We start from the raw sequence: 21,381 nt of genomic DNA, 5'->3' as shown, positions 1-21,381 counted from the left end.
CTATTTAACATTTTAAAAGATTAAACATAAAATTAAAAATTTAGAATTTTATTTTTGCTATATAATTTATCGTTAATTTTTTAAAATTTCAAATACGATAAAAATTTTATCCGCTCAAGTCCATCGCTAGTAGATATTGTTCACTTTAACCCGTTAAAATAACGTATAGCCATAGCCTAAAAAAAGAAGAGATATTGTTCTTAAGTCCATCGCTAGTAGATATTGTTCGCTTTAACTCGTTATTTAACTATAACCATAGCCTAAAATTTTAAATACGATAAAAATTTATAAGCTCAAGTCCATCGCTAGTAAATATTGTTATCAAATTCTGCCTGCTCTAACCGAGATTTTTGGAGATGATTCTGTACTACAATTCGGCGGAGGAACTTTGGGGCACCCTTGGGGTAATGCACCAGGTGCCGTAGCTAACCGAGTAGCTCTAGAAGCATGTGTACAAGCTCGTAATGAGGGACGTGATCTTGCTCGTGAGGGTAATGAAATTATCCGTGAGGCTAGTAAATGGAGTCCTGAACTAGCTGCTGCTTGTGAAGTATGGAAGGCGATCAAATTCGAATTTGAGGCAGTAGATACTTTGTAGTTCGCTTTAACCGATTATTTAGCTTATAGCCATAGCCTAAAAAAAAAGAATTAATTTATTTAAATTTATTCCTACAAATTTGGAAAAAAATTAAATTTAGTACATAATGTTTTAAATTAGAAATATGAAAGTTATATTAATATTTTTAGAAATTATTTATAAGAATTTTATGGAACTTAAATCTAACATTCGTTCACAGTAGGGGTAAATTCGTAATTTTAGGTTTATATATATATAATTTCCCATTCATTCTTACCGTCCAATTCGTTTCCATTTTTTTCCTCTGCAGAATGGCTTCTGTTCTCTTCCTTCTTCTTCTTCGTCTTCTTCTGCTTCTTCTTCTTCTTCTTCCATTGATATTCTCGCTGAATCAAGAAGGACTGTATCTTCAGCAAGTCAAGCTCAGTCTCTCCGATCCTACTCAGTCCCTATCTTCATGGAACCCTCGCGATGATACTCCCTGCAACTGGTCCGGCGTTATCTGCGATTCCGTCTCTCGTTCTGTTGTCGCCGTCGACTTATCTGATTTCCAGCTCGCCGGACCTTTTCCGGCCTTCTTTTGTCGACTTCCTTCTCTTTCTTCACTCTCTCTTTTCAATAATGCCATTAACGCCTCTCTTCCTGACGATCTTGCCTCCTGTTCTGGTCTCCAGCGGCTTAACTTGTCGCAGAATTTTCTCGCTGGTTCTATTCCCGATGCGGCTTCCAAGATCACGAACCTTCGGTTACTGGATCTCTCTGGAAATAACTTCTCCGGGGAGATTCCGGTGAGTTTCGGTGAGTTTCGTTGGCTTGAGACGCTGAATTTGGTTGAAAATCTTTTGAATGGAACTATTCCGGGGAGTTTGGGTAATATTTCGAGTTTGAAAGAGCTTCAACTTGCGTATAATCCGTTTTCGCGGAGTGAGATTCCGAGTGCATTTGGGAACTTGACGAAGTTGGAGGTTCTTTGGCTTGCTAACTGTAATCTTGTCGATCGGATTCCGGATATTTTTGGCGGGATGACTAGGCTTAAGAATCTGGACTTGTCGAACAATAGACTCAGTGGGTCGATTCCGGTGTCAATCACTCATTTGAAAAGCTTAGTTCAAATTGAACTGTTTAACAACTCGCTCTCGGGCGAGTTTCCTTTGGGACTGTCGAATCTAACAGCACTTCGACGAATTGATGTGTCGATGAATCACTTAACTGGAACAATTCCGGATGATCTTTGTGCATTACAGCTTGAGTCGTTAAACTTGTTCGAGAATCGATTGGAAGGGCCATTGCCGGAGAGTATCGTCAGGTCCCCATATTTGAATGAGCTGAAATTGTTTAACAACAAGCTTAGCGGACAGTTACCCAGTAAACTCGGGCAAAACTCACCATTAGTGCATCTTGATGTTTCATACAACGGATTTTCTGGCGCCATCCCGGAAAACTTGTGTGCAAAAGGGGCATTGGAAGAGCTTATATTGATTTACAACTCGTTTTCCGGGAAAATCCCTCAGAGTCTTGGAAAATGCACGAGCTTAAGCCGTGTTCGAATGAGGAACAACAAACTCTCGGGTTCAGTTCCAGATGATTTTTGGGGTTTGCACAACGTGTATTTACTTGAGCTCGTTGAAAATTCGCTCTCTGGGTCTATCTCTTCGAAGATATCTAGCGCCAAGAATCTCTCCATTTTGATGATCTCAGAAAATCAATTTTCAGGGTCAATTCCGGAGGAGATTGGTTCGTTAAGCAATCTGACTGAACTTTCAGGTAGTGAGAACATGTTTTCCGGTAAAATTCCGGGAAATTTAGTGAAGTTAAGCCAGTTGGGTAAACTCGATCTAAGCGATAACAAGCTTTCTGGTGAATTGCCAAAGGGAATTGGAGGTCTGAAGAGGCTAAACGAGCTAAATTTGGCAAACAACAGGCTATCTGGGAATATCCCGAGTGAAATTGGAAGCCTACCTGTTCTTAATTATCTCGATCTTGCTAGTAACCATCTCAGTGGTAGCATACCTCTTGAATTACAGAATTTGAAACTGAATTCGTTAAATCTGTCGAACAATCTTTTATCAGGAGCAATTCCTCCTCTTTATGCCGAGGAAATTTACAGAGATAGCTTTCTGGGTAATCCAGGTTTATGTAAGAACACCCCAAGTCTTTGTCCTCGCATTGAAAAAGGCAAAAACCAAGGCTATTGGCTTCTCAAAGCCATTTTTCTACTCGCTATTGTTGTTTTTGCTGTTGGGGTCATTTGGTTCTTCTTTAAGTACAAGAAATTCAAGCAGAACAAGAATGGAATTGCGGTTTCCAAGTGGAAATCATTCCATAAACTTGGTTTCAGTGAATATGAAATCGCAGTCTCTCTCAGTGAAGACAAAGTCATCGGAAGTGGAGCATCCGGCAAAGTGTACAAAGTTGTGCTGAAAAACGGTGAGATCGTGGCCGTGAAGAAGCTATGGCAAGGAGCAAGGAAAGAGGACAACAGTTTGGATTCAGAGAAAGATGGATTTGATGCTGAAGTTGAGACATTGGGGAAGATTCGCCATAAGAACATTGTTAGGCTATGGTGCTGCTGCAACACTAGCAACTGCAAGCTACTTGTTTATGAGTACATGCCTAATGGGAGCTTGGGAGATTTGCTGCACGGCAGCAGAAAGCGGTTTTTGGATTGGCCGACAAGGTATAAAGTAGCTTTGGATGCAGCTGAAGGGCTTTCTTACTTGCATCACGATTGTGCTCCTCCAATTGTTCATAGAGATATCAAATCCAACAATATATTGCTTGATTCTGAGTTTGGAGCTAGAGTTGCAGACTTTGGATTAGCTAAGTTCTTGAATTCTGGCAAGGATTCAGAGCCAATGTCTGTCATTGCTGGTTCTTGTGGGTATATTGCACCAGGTACCATCTTGATTTCCCTGAACTCTTCCATGATTTAGAAACATAAGCTGTTCAGAATACTTTTAGTGATTAGATTACATTACAAATATGTGTTAAGACGAAGATCATCTTCATATTTCCATGATGTTTTAGACTTGTAATATCTGGTCTGCTGGCATGATTTTAGTTCTGAATCTGTTAGAACACCTTGGGATTACGAGATATTTGTCAATCTGCATAATCACTCAACATCTTGAGCTTAAATTCTATTTGTTTGCATTATGGAGCACTCGAATAGCCTCTCCTTAATCGAGGCCCGACTCTTTCTCTAGAGTTCTCGAACAAGGTACACCATTTGTTCAACACTTTACTCACTTTTGACTACACCTTCGAGGTTCACAATTCTTTGTTCTACATTTGAGAATTCTATTAATATGGCTAAGTTTAGGGCGTGGATCTGATACCATGTTAGGAGTTCTCATGGCTTTGCCTTGGGCTTCCCCAAAAGGCCTCATACCAATGGAGATGTATTCCTTACTTATAAACCCAGGATCATTTCCTAAATTAGGGAACGTTCAGACTTTCCTACCAACAATCCTCAATAGAATTTGATTCCATTTACTCAGACAAAAGGGGTTGAGTACTTTTTTGACTTTCATATGGTGTGCTTGATGCAGAATATGCTTATACATTAAGAGTAAACGAAAAGAGTGACATCTACAGCTTTGGAATGGTGATTTTAGAGCTGGTGACAGGGAGGCCTCCAAATGATCCAGAATTTGGAGATAAAAACTTGGCAAACTGGGTGTACACCACCGTCGACTGCAGAGGACTCGACCAAGCAATCGATCCGAAACTCGGTTCAAAATACAAGGAAGAAATCTACCGAGTCCTCAACGTGGGACTTCTCTGCACAAGCTCACTCCCCATCAACCGTCCTTCGATGAGACGAGTCGTCAAGCTGCTTCAAGAGGCTGCAACAGAATCAAGAGGCTGCAACAGAATCCAGACCCGCCATTGCTAGTAAGGAAACCAAACTTTCTCCACATTTTTCCTAGTATGCCTATAGTTTTCTCTAGTCTCTAACATTAGTCTTACAAGTTACAGCCAAAAGTATGTAGTTTCTTTAAATGTCAAAAAGTGGGTGAATGATTGATTATGAATGGAAGCCAGCAGAGATTTATGGTACTAACCCAATGATTTGTTTTGAATAAAACCCCCAAAGTTTCTTAAGATCTTCAGTTATTTTCAACAATGGAGGGTGGTGGGGTCAGTTGAGAAAGTCCCTGTTTGGCAGGACAAGTTCTATATTTTTGTTTTGTAATACAAGATGGAATGAATGCTCTAATTCAATGATGGCCAATGGCTCCTGTGGCTCAGCCGCCCCTTATTTACTGTATTGGGGCCCTTGTTTTCCTCTGGAAAGCAGCTGCTAGATGCTTCAATTATTGACCAAAATGAATGCCTTTGTGTTTGGTACCATCAAAGTTCTCCTAGGGAATGATTTGAGTTTTTGGGTAAATTTTGTGGGAAAGTTGCATAAATTATCATGTCACGGAATTACATTTTTGTTAAGTGTTGCAATCACTTCTTGTACTCGTTTTTCTTCCATGTCTACTAGTAACAAGTTCGACACGTGAAGGTCTTTAAAACGAGATTGATTGCAATATTTGGCAGAGCATAGATGGGATGATTGTAACACTTAGCAAAGTAGGTGGGCAACCGGTTAATTAATCAAATTAACATGACATTCAACAAAAGTACAAAGAATGTGATTATAACGAACTCCATAGTTTAGAAATTGAACTCATAAATTCAAAGACACGAAATTGGTTCCAAATAAGGAGTTATCTTATAGAACTTTATTTTAGGCTTACGTCCTATCATTACTCCTCGTGCCCATTATTGGGCCGACATTGAATGTTGAAGAAAGTATTTGGGCTTAATTATTTGTTGAGTTCAAATTTCTAACTCCGACCTATTTTTAGTTCAAATCCCTACTCCGACTTATTTTTCAATTCAAATCCCTACGTACTCGACTCAACATGAGTTCTAATCGTACCGTGGATATATTCTATGTATCATACATTTAGGAAATGGTTGCCTTTTCTTTACCTTTTTATTCTCTCTCTTCATTTTAAATTATTTTTTTTACATTTTCAACCATAAAAAGAAAGAAAGGAAGAAAAGATAGTAATTTTGTAGTCTAAAATGCATGCATGTGTAGAAGTACACTGTCATCCAGAGTGGAAAGTGATGGTTTTGTGAGGAAAGAATATCAATTCCTTTTATTTTTCCCCCTTCATGCATTTCACTTTTCATGTACTCCAAAGTTGTTCTTATTTTAACCTCAAATTCACATAATATTCTCCTTCTAACCTCGTTCTAAACGCTCTAACTTGAATCGAAAGTTCCGGGTGTAATTTAGTTTATATTGGGTAGTTCGTCGTGCTATAGTACCTCGAGATGGATAGAAGCAAATCGAATCCATATTACACTGTAGCTAGTCGAGCCTAACATGAACTAGAGAATAGCATCGAAACAAATGAAGTGTATCGACACTGCACATGAAAGTTAGCATCTTTTTGGACATTTTTAGTCTAAACAAATGCGATTCTCCCTAATCAAAGCGTGCTTTCGGTTCGATTAGACTAAAAAAAGTAATTGAAAATAGAGGTACATTCATTCTTTTTCAAATACCCATTTGATATCACAAGCAAAGAGCAATAAAAAATGAAAGAAATACACAATACAACATTAATGGAGTCCAAAAGGGGAATCCTTTACTTTTTTATCTCTGCCTCTGCTCCACCTTCGTTCCTTTAATCCCAAAACAAAAGGCCTCTGTTTTTGGAAGAAAAAGGCCTCAACTTTCTGTCCTTCCTCACCTGAATATGCATGGATCGCATCAGTGATCCTCCCCTGTTCTGCCATTGAAGGGTTTTTTTAAAGCTTGAGATTCCCTTTTGGTCTAACTTTATGAATACCCATTCAAATCATATCAGGTGTAATCACATCCATCCATTCACTGCTGATGGATGATGGCATATGGTGGGGATTCCCACACCCAAGAAATCCCTTGTTTCTCCTTCTCCACCCGTGACACTTTCTTCACTAACAGTGTGTCTAATTCTCTTTGCAGCAGGGTACATTTGGATCAAGTTACTAGCAGCAGAGTCTTGATGATCGCCACCATTTTCAAGGCTGCAACAACTAGGAATGGAATTTGAGTTCATTGAGCCATAAAGCCCTGAAAACAAGGCTTTCCCATCAGTTGTGGCACTGAATTTCAACCCAAAACTTGCCATTAATGATGATGGGTCTGTTGTTGTGGAGCTTGTCACTGCCATTTCAGCAGCCTTTTGCAGCAGAACAGTAGCTGACATGTTGGCTGCTGCTGATGATGATGCCATTGCTTGATTGGCTTGTTCTTCGTGGCTGTACAAGGAAGGAACTGAAAGAAGACAGCTTGTTGTTGCTGTTGGTGGTGGTGGTGGCGGCGGTGGTAGTGGTGGTGGTGCAAGTGGGTGATGGAAATTATTGTCTTGTGGGGAAGAATTTGGCATCCAAAAAGGGAATGCTATTGTGGGTGTGAGGGAATTAACGTTGTTGTTGAGGAACATTTGAGAATTTTCATGATCTTGTCTGAAAAAGGTGGAGGAGGGGAAGTATTGGTGAGGATTTGTGTTGGGTCTTAGGAAGTGGTAGCCGTTGTCAGCTGTGTTCATAGTTGATGCTGCTGCGTTTAGTCTTGCTGTTTCCTCTGCTAAGGCCATGCAGTATGCTCTGTGAGTTACATAGCTATCTCTCCTGCATTTCACACACCTTTTTTAGAACATATATAACAACAGCATAAACGAGGAAGAATATAACCGCTATAGCCCACCGCGAGCAAATATTGTCCTCTTTGAGCTTTTCTTTCTGGATTTTTCCTCGAGATTTTAAAATGCGTCTACTAGGAAGAGGTTTCACACCCTTATAAGGAATGCTTCATTCATTTTTCCAACTAACGTGGGATCTCACAATCCACCCCCCTCGGGGTCCCGGCGTCCCCGATGACACACTGTTCGATACCTGGCTCTCCCACCTCTAGCAAATATTGTCCTCTCTGGGTTTTTCTCTCCTGGGTTTCCCCTCAAGGTTTTAAAACACGTCTACTAGGAAGAGATCTTCACACCCTTATAAACAATGTTTCGCTCTCCTCTCCTACCAACGTGGGATCTCACAATCCAGTGATCCACCCTCCTTGGGAGTCGAGCGTCCTCGCCGGCACACAGTTCGATGCCTGACTCTAATACCATTTGTTATAGCCAAAGCCCACCGCGAATAGATATTGTTCTCTTTGAGCTTTTCCTTCTGGGTTTCTCCTCAAAGTTTTAAAATGCGTTTACTAGGAAGAGGTTTCCACACCCTTATAAAGAATGATTCGTTTTCCTCTTCGACCAATGTTATCGGTATGTAGTTGATAAGTATATTACCTTGAAAATGGAGTTCCACAGTCACATTTATACTCTTTGGTGCCACAAGTTTTGGAGTGTGCTTTCCAATCTGACTGCACAGCATATTTCTTGGAGCACTTCTCGCACTTCCACTTCTTCTCGCCATGCTTCCTGCAAAAGTGCTTTTTAATGCCTGTGAGGTCTCCAAGCGCCCTTGAAGGATGGTGGTGCACACAGCTCTTCTCTGGACAAACATAAACTCTCTTCCTTGGCTCTTTGTTGCTGTTGCTTCTTTGCTTCAGCTTCCATGGAAGATTGTGTCCTCTTCTATGCAGCTGTAGGTTCTGATCCCTCTGAAAACCCTTCCCACATATGTCACACAAGAATCGGTTCGTCGCCATTAGGGTCTTCGGCGACAATGCCACAACTTCCGCTTTCGGATCTGTCGCAAATACGCCATCAAGTCAATATCAATATTATCGAAAACGAAGCAATGTTACAAGATCGAGGATCTAATACCATGTTGAATCGCTACAAAAAATTCAATATTTTATTCATATTCTTGATGGGGTTTTGAACAAAAAAAGCTCTGATACTATGTTGAACCGCTGCGAGACTCAAAAGTTTAACCTAATAGGTTAAGAAAAATTCAATCTTTCATTCATATTTTTGACGGGTTTTTGAACAAAAAAAAACTCTGATACTATGTTGAATCGCTACGAGACACAAAAGTTTAACCTAATAGGATACAAAAAATTCAATCTTTTGTTCATATTCTTGACGGGGTTTTGAACAAAACAAAAAACTTTGATACGACGTTGAATCGCTTCGAGACACAAAAGTTTAACCTAATAGATTACGAAAAAATTTAATCTTTCATTCATATCCATGAAGAAAGGTGATTACTTTTTAGCTTTCATCATGAGGGTTTCTTCAAAAACATCAGAAACTCAAAGAACAACTCGTGTTAAGTGAAGTGTTTTGCAAAAGTAAACAAAATTTGGGAGAGTTTTGTGAAGAATCAAAGAGGGTTTAGATGAAAAAGTTGAATATTCATCATATTATTCCCTACAAAAGAACAGACAAAAGCCACAAAAACAAGAGCAAAAAGAACAATAAACATATGAAACAAAACACAAAGGTTGTTCTTGCCTGGATTTCCGGGGAGATTCCTCTTCTTCTTAAGAACAGGAGGGTTGTTGTTTGATCCAAGTGTTGGCAAGCTGCAAATGAAAGCATTTGAAATTGTTTGCTCTTCAGACATCTTCCTTAACACAAACAAAAATCCTATGATTTTTTTGTTTTTGTTGTGTTCTTAGCTTGAATTGTCTCTCAAATCTACAAGAAACCTAGAAGCATAAGTGTTTAGCTGAAATGAAGGGTTCATACATGTTATAAAGGGAGAGAAATTGACAAGATTTGGATCTCTCTCTCTCTCTCTCTCTCTCTCTCTCTCTCTCTCTCTCTCTCTCTCTCTCTCTCTCTCTCTCTCTCCCTCTCCTAGATTGAATAATTTATGGGAATATTTTCAAACTATCTTCTTTCTTTGGGAGAATAAAAAACTCATTTTTGGTGAAAAAGTTAAAGGTAAGAGAGGGGAAGGGATTTGATGGGCAAAGGTGCATGATGACACATATGATGAGAAGGGTTTTATAGAGTAAGAAATTAGAAAAAAGCTAGTTTTACTACCTTTTCCTTTTGGAATGATTATCCCATAATTTCTTTGGCCCTTCTCATTTTTATTCTCTCTCTCTCCCCCTAAATTATGGGTCGAAAATCGAGTTATTCAATACATAAGAACGGTCGTGTCACTGTCTCTTCATATCTGTTTAGTGCAAGTTCGATATCTATGTTAATAGCTTATTAGAAAGATATATCATTCATCGGTATTGAAACAGCCCAAGCCCACTTGTCCTCTTCGGCCCGTTATGTATCGCTGTCAGTCTCACAGTTAGCCGAAAGCATCACTAACTTACGCTTTGACCCTAGTAGCATGGGGCACGTGGAATCCCGTGTGAATCAGCAAGGACCACCTTGCAAGGCTAAATACTCTTGGGTGACCAATAATGAAGTAGTACCGTGAGGGAAGGGTGAAAAGAACCCCCATCAGGGAGTGAAATAGAACATGAAACCGTAAGCTTCCAAGCAGTAGGAGGAGACCAGGACTTAACCGCATGCTTGGAGGGGTTTCTACACCTATATGAGAAATGTTTCATTCTCTTCTCCAACCGATGTGGGATCTCACAATCCACCCCTCTTGAGGGCTCAGTGTTGCCCGAAAGGAAAAATCCAAAAAAGACAATATCTTCTAGCACCGGACTTGGGTCGTTACAGATATATACGCATCTCATTATAATGGGAACTTCAATTTGGTATAGATGTGAAGGGATGGAGAGAGAGAAATAAAGATTATAGAGTGAGAATAAACATAAAGGGATAAATAATAGTTAACTAGGGAAACATGTTTAGCTGACAAAGACAGTGAATTTTTAGAAGTATGAGCAGTCGTCCCCTTGTGAGCTGACTTTTCCTGCTCATCTTAATCATAATCTAATCATGTTTTGCTTTAAGACTTTGTTTAGTTTATAATTTTTGGAGTTTTGCTAATGAACTCTTATGGGAATAGAATATTCTCTTCCCTCTCTCCCACATTTCACCCAAAGCCCTCAACTTTCGAGGCCCCTTTCAAAGATTCTTGAGTATGAACACTTCCCCTCTCTCTTTTTTAGGTCATTTTATAATCAAAACTTTGAATTCAAGCTACACTATCAAACTATGAAGCTTAATTCAGTGTTTGATTAATAATTGGAGAAGGGGTTTAGGGAAAAGCAAATCATTGTCATCTAAGAGGGATGTTTGTTTTGTTTGGCTTGTCTTTTACACACAAACTAAATAGGGTTTTGTTTACGAGCTATTTGTATCGATTTTGTAGGTATGTTTAGCTCAATTACCTAACAAAAATGATAATTTTGAACAAAAGATTCAAACTTTACTTCACTTAAAAAGATGATATTGAATGTAGCTTATCTAAACGCGTTTTAAAATCATAAGACTGATGGTGAGACGTAATGGGCTAATACAGACAATATTTGCTAGTGGTGGCTTGGGCTGTTACAAATGGTATCATAGCTAGATACTGGGCGGCGTGTCAGCAAGGGCGCTGGGCCCTAAAGGGGAATGGATTGTGAGATCCTACATCGGTTGGAGAGGGTGTAACGACCCTAGCCCACCTCTAGCAGATATTGTCCTCTTTGGGCTTTCTCTTTCGCGCTTCCCCTCAAGGCTTTAAAACGCTTCTGCTAGGAGAAGGTTTCCACACCCTTATAAATGGTGTTTTGTTCTCCGCCCCAATCAATGTGAGATGTCACAATCCACCCCCCTTCAGGGCCTAGCGTCCTCACTGGCACTCTTTCCTTCCTCCAATCAATGTGGGACCGCCTCCAAATCCACCATCCTTTAGGGCCCATCGTCCTTATTGGCACACCGTCTCGTGTCTACCCCTTTGGGGAACAACGAGAAAGCTGGCACATCGTGATATTGTCCTCTTTGAGTTTTCCCTTTCAGGCTTTCCCTTAAGGCTTTAAAATGCGTTTACTAGGGGAAGATTTCCACACTCTTATAAACGGTACCGTTTATGTTCTCCTCCCCAACCAATGTGGGACATCACAGAGGGGAACAAAATATTCTTTGCAAGAGTGTGAAAATCTCTCCGTAGTAGGCACGTTTTAAAATCTTGAAGGGAAATCCAGAGAGGACAATACACTTCTAATAAAGAGGTAAGACGTTCGAATCTCTTCTTTTCTACACGACATTGGACGTATTAGTTAAAGAAGATTTGTTTTGAAAGAATAAATATTTTTTTGTTGAGTTTTGTAATTATTTTTGGTGGAGATTGGATATATCCCAAAAAGAAGAGCAAGTTTGGATTGTGGAATCCAACATTTACAGAAGCTCACATGCATTGCCTTGGCCAGCCATGGCCTTGTTTAAAAGTTGAAGAATCTATGCCTTTTCACAAAACCCTAATATGTCTATCTTCTTTTTAACCCTTTTCTCTTTTACTAACACCTTTTGAGTTCATATTTGTGATGGATTTAGGTCAATATATCTTGGGAGCCTTGCCCATTTGTGCATACATTCATACCCCTAATTTATATTTCTATCTCACCTTTTGTCTTCTATCGTACCCTTTTACGGATCGTGTCACTGTCTCTTTATATTTCTATCTTACCCTTTTACGGATCGTGTCACTGTCTCTTTATATTTCTATCTTACCCTTTTACGGATCGGTATTTGAATAACCACAGATGAAATTTAGAATCGTAATATTTCTCAATGAAATACATTTTCTACTTGCACTGAATTTTCGTTTGCTTCTTTCAAAATTTTAATGTCTTACTGATATCATGTATGCATCAACCATATCTACAGATTTTAGGGTTAACCCAATTGTGTATGGTTCAACTATTTTAGTAATTTGGGTGATGTGGAGCGGTGTGTGAATGACACTCACAAGATCGATGATGCATTGAGGAGTTGTTCCAGGGAGATTGAAGACACAATGCCCATCTTCCAAATCAAAAGAAAAATAGGCTCATTGGGAAGAAAGATGGAGCGTAGCCTGTAGAGCACATGTAAGGCACAGTCGTGTTGATCACGCAACGAATCTCTATCTCTCTCCAGATATCTAAAGATGGAGAGAGATGTGAAGATAATAGCCTTAGGTTATGGCCGCCCGGGCTTACTATCTTCATCCTACTACTAGCCTTAGATATCTCTCTCTATATATATATATCCAAAGACGTCCCTTTTCATAAAATTTTCAAATCAAAGAACCCGTCATTATCGTTTTGATTAAATATATATATATAAAAAAAAAACCCTTTTGCTTAATTATAAGGAAAATGAAGATTATGAATGTGTGAAATAGATGAAGGTGGGTATGAATTATTATTAAGATGAAGGTGATGGAATGGAGAAAGCACCAAATGAACAAAGATCTAAAGGGATTTTGTAAAGATTGTCTTTTTCTACTCCAAAAAAGCAATCACTAAATTTGAAACTTTTTTCCCCACACCCCTTAACAAACCTCCAATTAAATATTGTATGTTATGGGCCAAGAATGTTCCTCTCTCTTATTTTCAACTCAAACTTAGGTAGGCAACTAAGGTGCTCCTTTTGTCCCATTTAGTGAGAGAGAGAACATAATTCAATTTGGTGAATAGTGTTGATTAATAATGCCACCCCTTCTTCAATTATTGTAATATCAAACCTTTGATGCACCTGAATCCACCGCTAACAATTATTAAGATGTCGACTAGGGAGAGGTTTCCACACCCTTATAAGGAGTGTTTTGTTCCCTCTCCAACCGATGTGAGATCTCACAATCCACCTCCTTTGAAGGTCAACGTCTTGGCACAACCGATGTGGGATCTCACTAGGCGGTGTGTCAACGAGGACGCTAGCCCCTAATGAAGATGGATTGTGAGATCTCACATTGGTTGTGCCAGTAAGGATGCTTTGAGGGTCAGCGTCCTTATACTGATGTGAGATCTCGCCCTTATAAGGAATGCTTCATTCCCTCTCTAACCAATGTGAGATCTCACAATCCACCTCCTTTGAGGGTCAGCGTCTCCTTACTGGCACAACCAATGTGGGATCTCACAATCTATCTTCTTTGGGGGCCAACATCCTTACTAGCACAACCAACGTGGGATCTCACAATCCATCTTCATTAGGGGCTAGCGTCCTCGTTGACACACCGCCTAGTGACTGGCTTTAATACCATTTTTGTAACGGCCCAAGCCCACCTCTAGCAAATATTATCTGTTTTGGCACATTACATTATTGATGTTAGTCTCACGGTTTTAAAATGGTCTGGTAGAGAGAGATTTCCACACTCTTACAAACAATGTTTTGTCCCCTTTCCAACTAATGTGAGATGTAACGGCAAGAGAAAGACTAATTTAGTTTCTAAAAGCGGAGATCTTTGGCCTTTAGCATAGTTCTACATGGGCTTTCTGGTTCTCACAGCCTGGCCCAAAACGCCCACAATCACTGGTGGTAAAGCCCAAAGACCAAAGCCCAAATATAAAGTCCGAAGCCCAAGCCATGTTAGCAGCTTCATTGTTTGTCTCTGTTCGTGTGTTCTTGAAATCGGAATCTCCAACAAAACTTCCGGTAGGGCTACGAATCCCGGCTCCGTCTTCTTTCTTCAACAGATTTCGTTAAGGTTTCATCTGAATTGCCAAAGCTTTGAATTGAAAGAAGCACATCAATTTGTGGATGGATGCAAAAGCTTTAGCAAAATCAAAGAGAGCTCACTCTCAACACCACAGCAAGAAGTCTCATCCAAATCAGAAACATAAACCTCCGTCCATTGGGACAAATGCAGCTGGAAGTGCTAATAAGCCGCTAGGAAAGCACGCCAAAGATGGAAATCTCCTCTCCCAGGCTGTGCCTAAACTTCCCTCAAATTGGGATCGTTATGGCGAGGAAATTTCCGTCGAAGAGACGTCCGGTGAGGCTTCCGCGCCAGTTTCCGATGTGATTTTGCCGAAGAGCAAAGGTGCCGACTACCGCCACCTGATTGCCGAGGCTCGATCGCAGATGCAGTCGAGTACTTTTATGGATGTTTTTCCGTCTTTGGATGATGTTCTTCCGAGTAAGTGTGCGCTATCTCTTTTGATTTGTTATAATAGTTCAGTGTATGCAAATTATAAGTCTTCGAAATGGTTGCTGATTTGAACTTGCGAATGTGCTATTTTTGGAAGTGAAAATATAAGTCCCAGTCGGTTTGGTAGATTGTAGAGTTGCTGTAATTGATGGTCGGAGGTGGGGTTGAATATCCTTTGCCATATGCAGGAAGATGGTTCCAATGCTAACTAACAATTCGGTTTCTCTACGCATTATGACATAATCTTTTATTATATCCACCGTCCTTATTGGGTTGTTTAAATCTCCAATGAACATAGAAAAGAGAAATATGTTGTTTGTTTTGATAGAACCTACGGAGCATCCAAATTTCTGTTTAGTTGATAGCTTCAATGAGTAGTGTTTGGATCTTAATATCAAGATTGAAGGGTTTGATATGGAAGACTTATATGCATAATCTAACAGGAGAGTTAAGTAGTGGAGGATCTGCTATGCTTGCAGCGAGGGGGGAAGGCATATTGTCCTGGATCGAAGATAATAGTTTCGTCGTGGATGAAAAAACCACTGCAACTCCTGAGGTAATTAGTCGATTGTTCTATATTTTTTGCTTCGAGAATGCATTAAATTATTGAGCGTGCTGTAGAATTTAGATTCTAAATTGTTAGATTACATCTTAAATGGTTATCATCAGCAGACTTCTTCATACACGCGCGCATACACACACACACATATATATATATGCATATGGATGTATGTATGCATATATTTGTCTTTGTAGTGTATGTTGGACGTGAGGAAACAAACGTCGTGTCTAAACAACTCTGTGTTAAAGAACTTTTGAAGTAAATGTTACTGTGACATTTACACTTGTCCTGTTTTCTTTTCCGTTGAAGCACTATCAATTCCTTTCAGCCATTTGAAATGTGTATGACTGTGTTATGTTCTTGCTAAATGGAGTGCTCTAGCTAAGTTCTTTTTTTTTTTTTGTTATCAATCTTAATTTTGAGTCCATGCCTCCCACATTGATTGGAGAGAGCAACGAGTGCCAACGAGGACGCTAACCCCCAAAGGGGGGTGGATTGTGAGATCCCACATCGGTTGAAGAGGAGAATGCAACATTCGGGTGTGGAAACCTCTCACTAGCAAACGTGTTTTAAAAACCTTGAGGGGAAGCCCGAAAGGGAAAACCCAAAGAGGACAATATCTGCTAGCGGTGGACTTAGGCTAGAATATACGGATTTGTTACTTAACCAAAAAAAATCCTTCTCTCTTTATCTACTTTTAATATTTCATAGTTCTGTTCTACCATTTTATGGAAACTGGTTTCTTTTTGCAGGCGTCATTTCTTTCATTGAATTTGGTCACATTAGCAGAACAACTTACAAAACTAAATGTAGCAGAGAGGCTCTTTATCGAGGAAGATATATTACCTTCAGAACTGGTATGCCTGATGTTTCACAAGCTTCAATGGACTTTTAACCGATGTTAGGAGTGATCTTTAATTGCATCAAGTTAATTATTAGCTTCTTTGATTAACAATTAAAAATGCTCTTCTTCCTTTGTAATTCAGAAGTTAGCAAGTGGTCCTTGAAAGTCAAATATTGGTCTGAATTTGAATTACAGACAATGTTTTTTCCTTGCTACAGCGTGCAGAGAGAAAGGCGATCTGTGATCAACGGTCATCCGCGGTGCAAACATATGATAGTCAAGAGGGAATGAGAAACATTGAAATATCATCCGACACAGAATCCTACGAGAAGGGAAATGTCGAAGATGGAATTCGAGATGTGACCAAAGCTTCTTCGTCGAGCTATTTCGGAAGTATCCATCAAGATCCAACCTTCAATCCATCCCCAATTTCATCAAATCAGGTCCATTATAATGCTCATCCAATTGAGTTGCCAATATCCAGCCAAACTAACACACGAAAGTACACTGAACAACCCAACACGAAGTTCATAATTGAAAACGCCAACCAAAAGACCCCTATGTTTGAAGCAACAACTGCAGAAGCAGAATTGGATATGCTTCTGAACTCATTTAGTGAGACAATGGACCTCGATACCCCAGCTGCTGGGAGTAGCTCGTTCGACATAGATGAAGTCTTTAAGGCCACTCCTCACATCCCAATCAAAGGTTCAAATCCAGGCCAGAAGGCACCCATTACTGCAGAACTTGATGATGCCTTGGATGACTTGCTCCAAGATACATCCCATCTAGTACCTCATAAAGAAAAGCCCGTCAACAACAGTCATTCTGGAGCCAACTCCATTGCAAAGGATGACTTCGATTCTTGGCTTGACTCAATCTAAGCTCTGTAAGTAAACAAATTTCTCACCCATGTAACCTACTTTGCTGTGTGAAAATTTAGTCTGCATAGAGTTACTCGTTTCATTTTTCGACAATATTACACCTATTAGTCATTAAGCGAAGTTACTAACATTTTAACCTTAAACTCTACCGAGGTCGGCATTGTTACTCGTTCGATTTGAATTGATTTGAATCGATTTGAATCTTAGATCTCTTTAAACCGTCTTATCGTGCTAACCGTGTCAATTTGCTTCTAGAAAAATGCACATTGTGAGGCCCCTAACAAGCCACCATTATCAATCAAGTAATCCAAATGGTGGTTGGATTTGGTTTGATATTTTCTTGATAAAGTAAGTTTTAGATGGAGATTGAAATCTTGACGGGTTCTTATACAGCCATTAATAAACAGTTCTGAATTGCAGCTGCTGCTGTTGTTAGGACTTCAGTGGTTGGCTATTATATACTGTGGCTGATTCATTTCCTTAATAAAACCAAATTCAAACCAACTGGCATCTACTGTTTTTGTCTCTGTCTCTGTCTTTATTATTATTATTATTAGTATGGAAATATCTGTTCTAGTTTCTACAGGTATGAATTTCAGATGATAAATATCAGCATTTTGCAGAATTTTTCTGAAATTTTGATGAACTTTCTTTTTTGGGATTGTTTCAATTTTTTTGTTCGACAATTTGTATAAATCGCCTCTAAACCGTGAACTTATAACTTGATCGTTCTCGTAATTTGTTAAGTGTTATAATCACACTCGTAGCTTTTTTAATGTAACCAATCAGGCTCGGTACTTTGGTTGATTATAACACTTGACAAAATACAGGTGGGTGGGTAATTAAAACGTGCAGGTACACGTATGATCATAAACATGTCGTTGGAACGTTGGATGAAAAGTCAACGTATTTGATGTTCTTCTTTCAAACTTAATTTAAATAAACATCTTAATCATAGTCATGTCGGTGTCTTTGTCTAACATTTTAATGGATTTTTAGGAGATTAATAATAAATAAAAAGGGGTTGAAATTAATTATAAATTATTAATTAAAAATATAAAATTAATATTTGGAACAGTCTAAAATCAATAGGTTTTTTTTCCATAATGTCGGCGGAAGATTAAACCCTAATCACCAATTAAGCTTTTAATTATCGTTTAATTACTTGATTAATTAAAAGGGACCACACCTATTGTCTTGAGTTGTGTGTCGCTTTGTTCTATTTTTCATTGCATGTGGAATGCCATGTGCAAAGTGTAAAAATCTTATCCAATTTTGTTATATATTAATATCACAATTTAAATTTTAAAGTGGTTGGGCACGTGATGACCCTAACAATATGAGTGAGTCAAAACCGTTAGATGAACAGGACTCTACACAATGGTATGATATTGTGCACTTTGTGTATAAAGTGCTCATGACTTTGCTTTGGGCTTCTCCAAAAGACCGCTCGATGTGGGATTTTCATCATCCAACACCTCCCCTCAAACAAAGTAACGACTAAGTTTTAGGGCATGACTCTGATACCATCACGACTTTCCACAATGATATGATATTGTCCACTTTGAGTATAAATTCTCATGGCTTTGCTGTAGCTTCCCCCCAAAAGGTCTCATACCCATCACGACTTTCCACAATGATATGATGTTGTCCACTTTGAGTATAAATTCTCATGGCTTTGCTGTAGCTTCCCCCAAAAGGTCTCATACCCATCACGACTTTCCACAATGATATGATGTTGTCCACTTTGAGTATAAATTCTCATGGCTTTGCTGTAGCTTCCCCCAAAAGGTCTCATACCAACTGAGAGAATATTATTTTATTATAAACCCATGATCCTTCTCTAAATTAGTGGGACTTTCATCATCCAACAAAAACTACTATTCCCACGGATCAATCACAAAAACATTTTAAATTTTGATTACCTATAACTCTTATAAGTGATTGGTTTGAGAAATAGCCCGAGGTCATACTTAAATTAATCGTTCTGGAGGGGAACAAGTGTCAGCGAGAACGTTGGCCCTGAAGAGGGTGGATTATGAGATCCTATATTAGTTGGAAAAGGGAACAAGCACTTTTTACAAGGGTGTGGAAACCTCTCCCTAGTAGACGCGTTTTAAAACCATGAGATTGACAGCGTTTTAAAGCGAACAATATCAGCTAGCAGTGAGCTTGGGTTGTTACATTAACTATCATATCTTTAGAATTGTTCTCGTTCCCTTCATTATTCATGTACCATGTAAATATATTCGAATTTGTATACTAATATCAAAATTTTAAATGTTTCGACTCTCGATAACCCTAACATTTTTCTGTATCTCACTTCAAAAAGTGAAACCCGCTCTTTTATAGTACGTTGTCCTAGCTCTAGTAAAACTTTCAAAAGGCCACCGAGTATAAATCGCTCTAAGCTAAGGTAAATATACTAATTTTAGAGTTTCCTTGATTGAGTTATCAAGAAATGTACACTTCTATATCTTTAATATCACTTTCGTTTGGATATGGTATCGGTTAATTCAAATGTCATATAAAATATGACACCCGAGAGAAAAATGATCGGGGAGATTATTTTAAATTTATATGCATATATAGATAGAGAAAAAATTACAAGAAAAAAAGGATAAAATTACAATAAAAAGGAAAAAATCAATGCATATATGAGTAGACAAAGCACACACAACTCAACGTCACATCTCAAGAAAGAACACTAAAGGCAATCAAACCAAATCCCAAAACCAATCCCAAACCGACGCCGTTTCTCGGAGCCGCATCCTTATGATCCGCCGGCGAGTGGGCAGCATCAGATTTCGGCGGTGATTCGCCATCGGCCGGCGATTTTTCGCTCGCCGGACCCGAAGCTTTCGGAGGAGGGGCAGCGGGGTGGTCGCCGAAAAGAGCCTCCGGCAACAAAACTTTCTCCACTGCGTAAATAGACAACGGAGACTGCTCTCTGAGCTTGTTGTTGACAGCCACCATGACGACGCCGGTGGACACGTTGACTTGGTTTGCTTGGCCGGTGAAGTTCAACCCCCAGTCGCCGGCGAGTGTCCTGACTGGGTTACTGACGGTCTGGAGGTCCGTCAAGGTGTAGAACTGGATCGAAACCAAATTGAAATAAAAAATCAAGAAAAACCCAATTAATATTGTTCCTTAAAATTGAGAAATTGAAGATGAAATTACCTTAGTCAAGACATGGTAAAGCAATAATTGGGTTTTTTCTTGGTCGTTGAGGCCATTGAGGGCGCCTGGCTTAAGGGAATTGAAGGCATTATCAGTGGGGGCAAGAATGGTCATCCCCTGAGGAGTGTTGTTGAGCTGATTGTCGAGCTGGGTGTTGATCTTGGTTTCGTTGAGGAGGCGGATGAACGTGGTGAATTGGCCGCCCTTTTCGAGAATGCCGGTTATGTTCAATGGCCCCGGCGAGGAAGGAGCGGGAGCGGCCGGGGTTTGGGCCAGAGTGGTAACAGAGAAGAGAAGGAAGGGGAGGAGGAGGAGGAGGAGGAGGAGAGCGGTGGAGGCCATGGCGGAGGGGCGGCGGCGACGGCGGCGACGGCGACGGTGGAGTTAGTGGAGGAGGAATGATGATTTTATAAGGGAGATGGGGGGAAGTGGAGGAGGTGAAAGTGGGGTTGGATGTGAGCTGGATTTAATGGCGACAACTCATAGCTTGAGGGAATGGAGGAGAGAATAATTGGAAAATAGGCGTATTTTGGTACGCGCCTCTTAAATAAATTTAACGAAAAAGAGGTTTTTATTAGTTTTTGATATGTCTTCATGGGCCCATATGTGTTTAAGCCCAATGGGCCTTCAATATTGGGCTTCTATTGCTTCTCCACAACTTCATTCCTAATCGTACACGCTGTTGTACGTGTGCGATGTCCCACATTGGTTGGGGAGGATAACAAACCACTATTTATAAGAGTGTGGAAACTTTCTCCTAGCAGACGCGTTTTAAAGGCTTGAGGGGAAGCCCGAAAGGGAAAGCCTAAAGAGGATAATATCTGCTAGTGGTGGATTTGGGCCGTTACAACGTGTATGTGTATGTGAAATCTCTCCCTAGTAGACGCGTTTTAAAATTGTGAAGTGGATAGTATCAATGTACTAGTGGTGGGCTTGGGTTGTCGAGACGACGAAGACGTTGAGTTTTAAGGAGAGTGGACTGTGAGATCCCATATTGGTTGGAGAGGTATCTTCCATATTGGTTGGAGAGGTATCTATTTACCGGTGGTGGACTTGGGCTGTTACAAATGGTATTAGAGTCAAGACGAAGACGTTGAGTTTTAAGCATTCATTGGTGTGGGAAACATCTCCCTAGTAGACTCGTTTTAAAATCGTGAGGCTGACGGTTGTGTTATATCCATTCTCCAAATATTACTTGAGAAGACAATGTAGCCTTATTAGTCGTCCTACAGATTTGACTCTAGGTTGGTTTCTTTGGTTATGTCTAGCTTTATTGTTGTAGATAGGCTCCGGCAACTACTCCCGTTTACGAGTTAGACTCCTAATCTTGCTAGGATGCATAGTC

The 21,381-nt window shown here is 39.8% G+C and overlaps 4 protein-coding genes across 4 annotated transcripts; 2 read left to right on the top strand and 2 right to left on the bottom strand.

The window, feature by feature from the left end:
- The first annotated feature begins 852 nt into the window (after nucleotides 1–852).
- LOC111793429 (receptor-like protein kinase HSL1) lies at nucleotides 853–4,684 on the top strand. The gene is made up of 2 exons (XM_023675300.2): nucleotides 853–3,472; nucleotides 4,129–4,684. The coding sequence occupies exons 1-2, from the start codon at nucleotides 889–891 to the stop codon at nucleotides 4,473–4,475; spliced, it is 2,931 nt and encodes a 976-aa protein (XP_023531068.2). The 5' UTR covers nucleotides 853–888; the 3' UTR covers nucleotides 4,476–4,684.
- Nucleotides 4,685–6,072: 1,388 nt separating this feature from the next.
- Nucleotides 6,073–9,492, bottom strand: NUC (C2H2-like zinc finger protein). Its single transcript, XM_023675304.2, has 3 exons — nucleotides 9,043–9,492; nucleotides 7,930–8,332; nucleotides 6,073–7,261 (listed from the first exon to the last, which is right to left on the bottom strand). Exons 1-3 carry the CDS (start codon nucleotides 9,152–9,154, stop codon nucleotides 6,463–6,465), a joined length of 1,314 nt encoding a protein of 437 aa, XP_023531072.2. The 5' UTR covers nucleotides 9,155–9,492; the 3' UTR covers nucleotides 6,073–6,462.
- A 4,514-nt stretch (nucleotides 9,493–14,006) lies between these two features.
- LOC111793430 (phosphorelay protein) lies at nucleotides 14,007–16,999 on the top strand. Its single transcript, XM_023675301.2, has 4 exons — nucleotides 14,007–14,554; nucleotides 15,010–15,122; nucleotides 15,881–15,985; nucleotides 16,191–16,999. The coding sequence occupies exons 1-4, from the start codon at nucleotides 14,176–14,178 to the stop codon at nucleotides 16,854–16,856; spliced, it is 1,263 nt and encodes a 420-aa protein (XP_023531069.2). The 5' UTR covers nucleotides 14,007–14,175; the 3' UTR covers nucleotides 16,857–16,999.
- A 2,422-nt stretch (nucleotides 17,000–19,421) lies between these two features.
- On the bottom strand, nucleotides 19,422–20,555 carry FLA13 (FASCICLIN-like arabinogalactan protein 13 precursor). Its single transcript, XM_023674559.2, has 2 exons — nucleotides 20,037–20,555; nucleotides 19,422–19,949 (listed from the first exon to the last, which is right to left on the bottom strand). Exons 1-2 carry the CDS (start codon nucleotides 20,376–20,378, stop codon nucleotides 19,551–19,553), a joined length of 741 nt encoding a protein of 246 aa, XP_023530327.2. The 5' UTR covers nucleotides 20,379–20,555; the 3' UTR covers nucleotides 19,422–19,550.
- Between the last annotated feature and the right edge of the window lie 826 nt (nucleotides 20,556–21,381).

Source organism: Cucurbita pepo, chromosome 4 (genome assembly GCF_057944985.1).
Source record: "Cucurbita pepo subsp. pepo isolate OVF chromosome 4, ASM5794498v1, whole genome shotgun sequence".
In the NCBI taxonomy this organism is placed as follows: Eukaryota; Viridiplantae; Streptophyta; class Magnoliopsida; order Cucurbitales; family Cucurbitaceae; genus Cucurbita; species Cucurbita pepo.
Note: the sequence above shows the minus strand (reverse complement) of the source record. Positions and strands in the feature narration are given on the sequence as shown.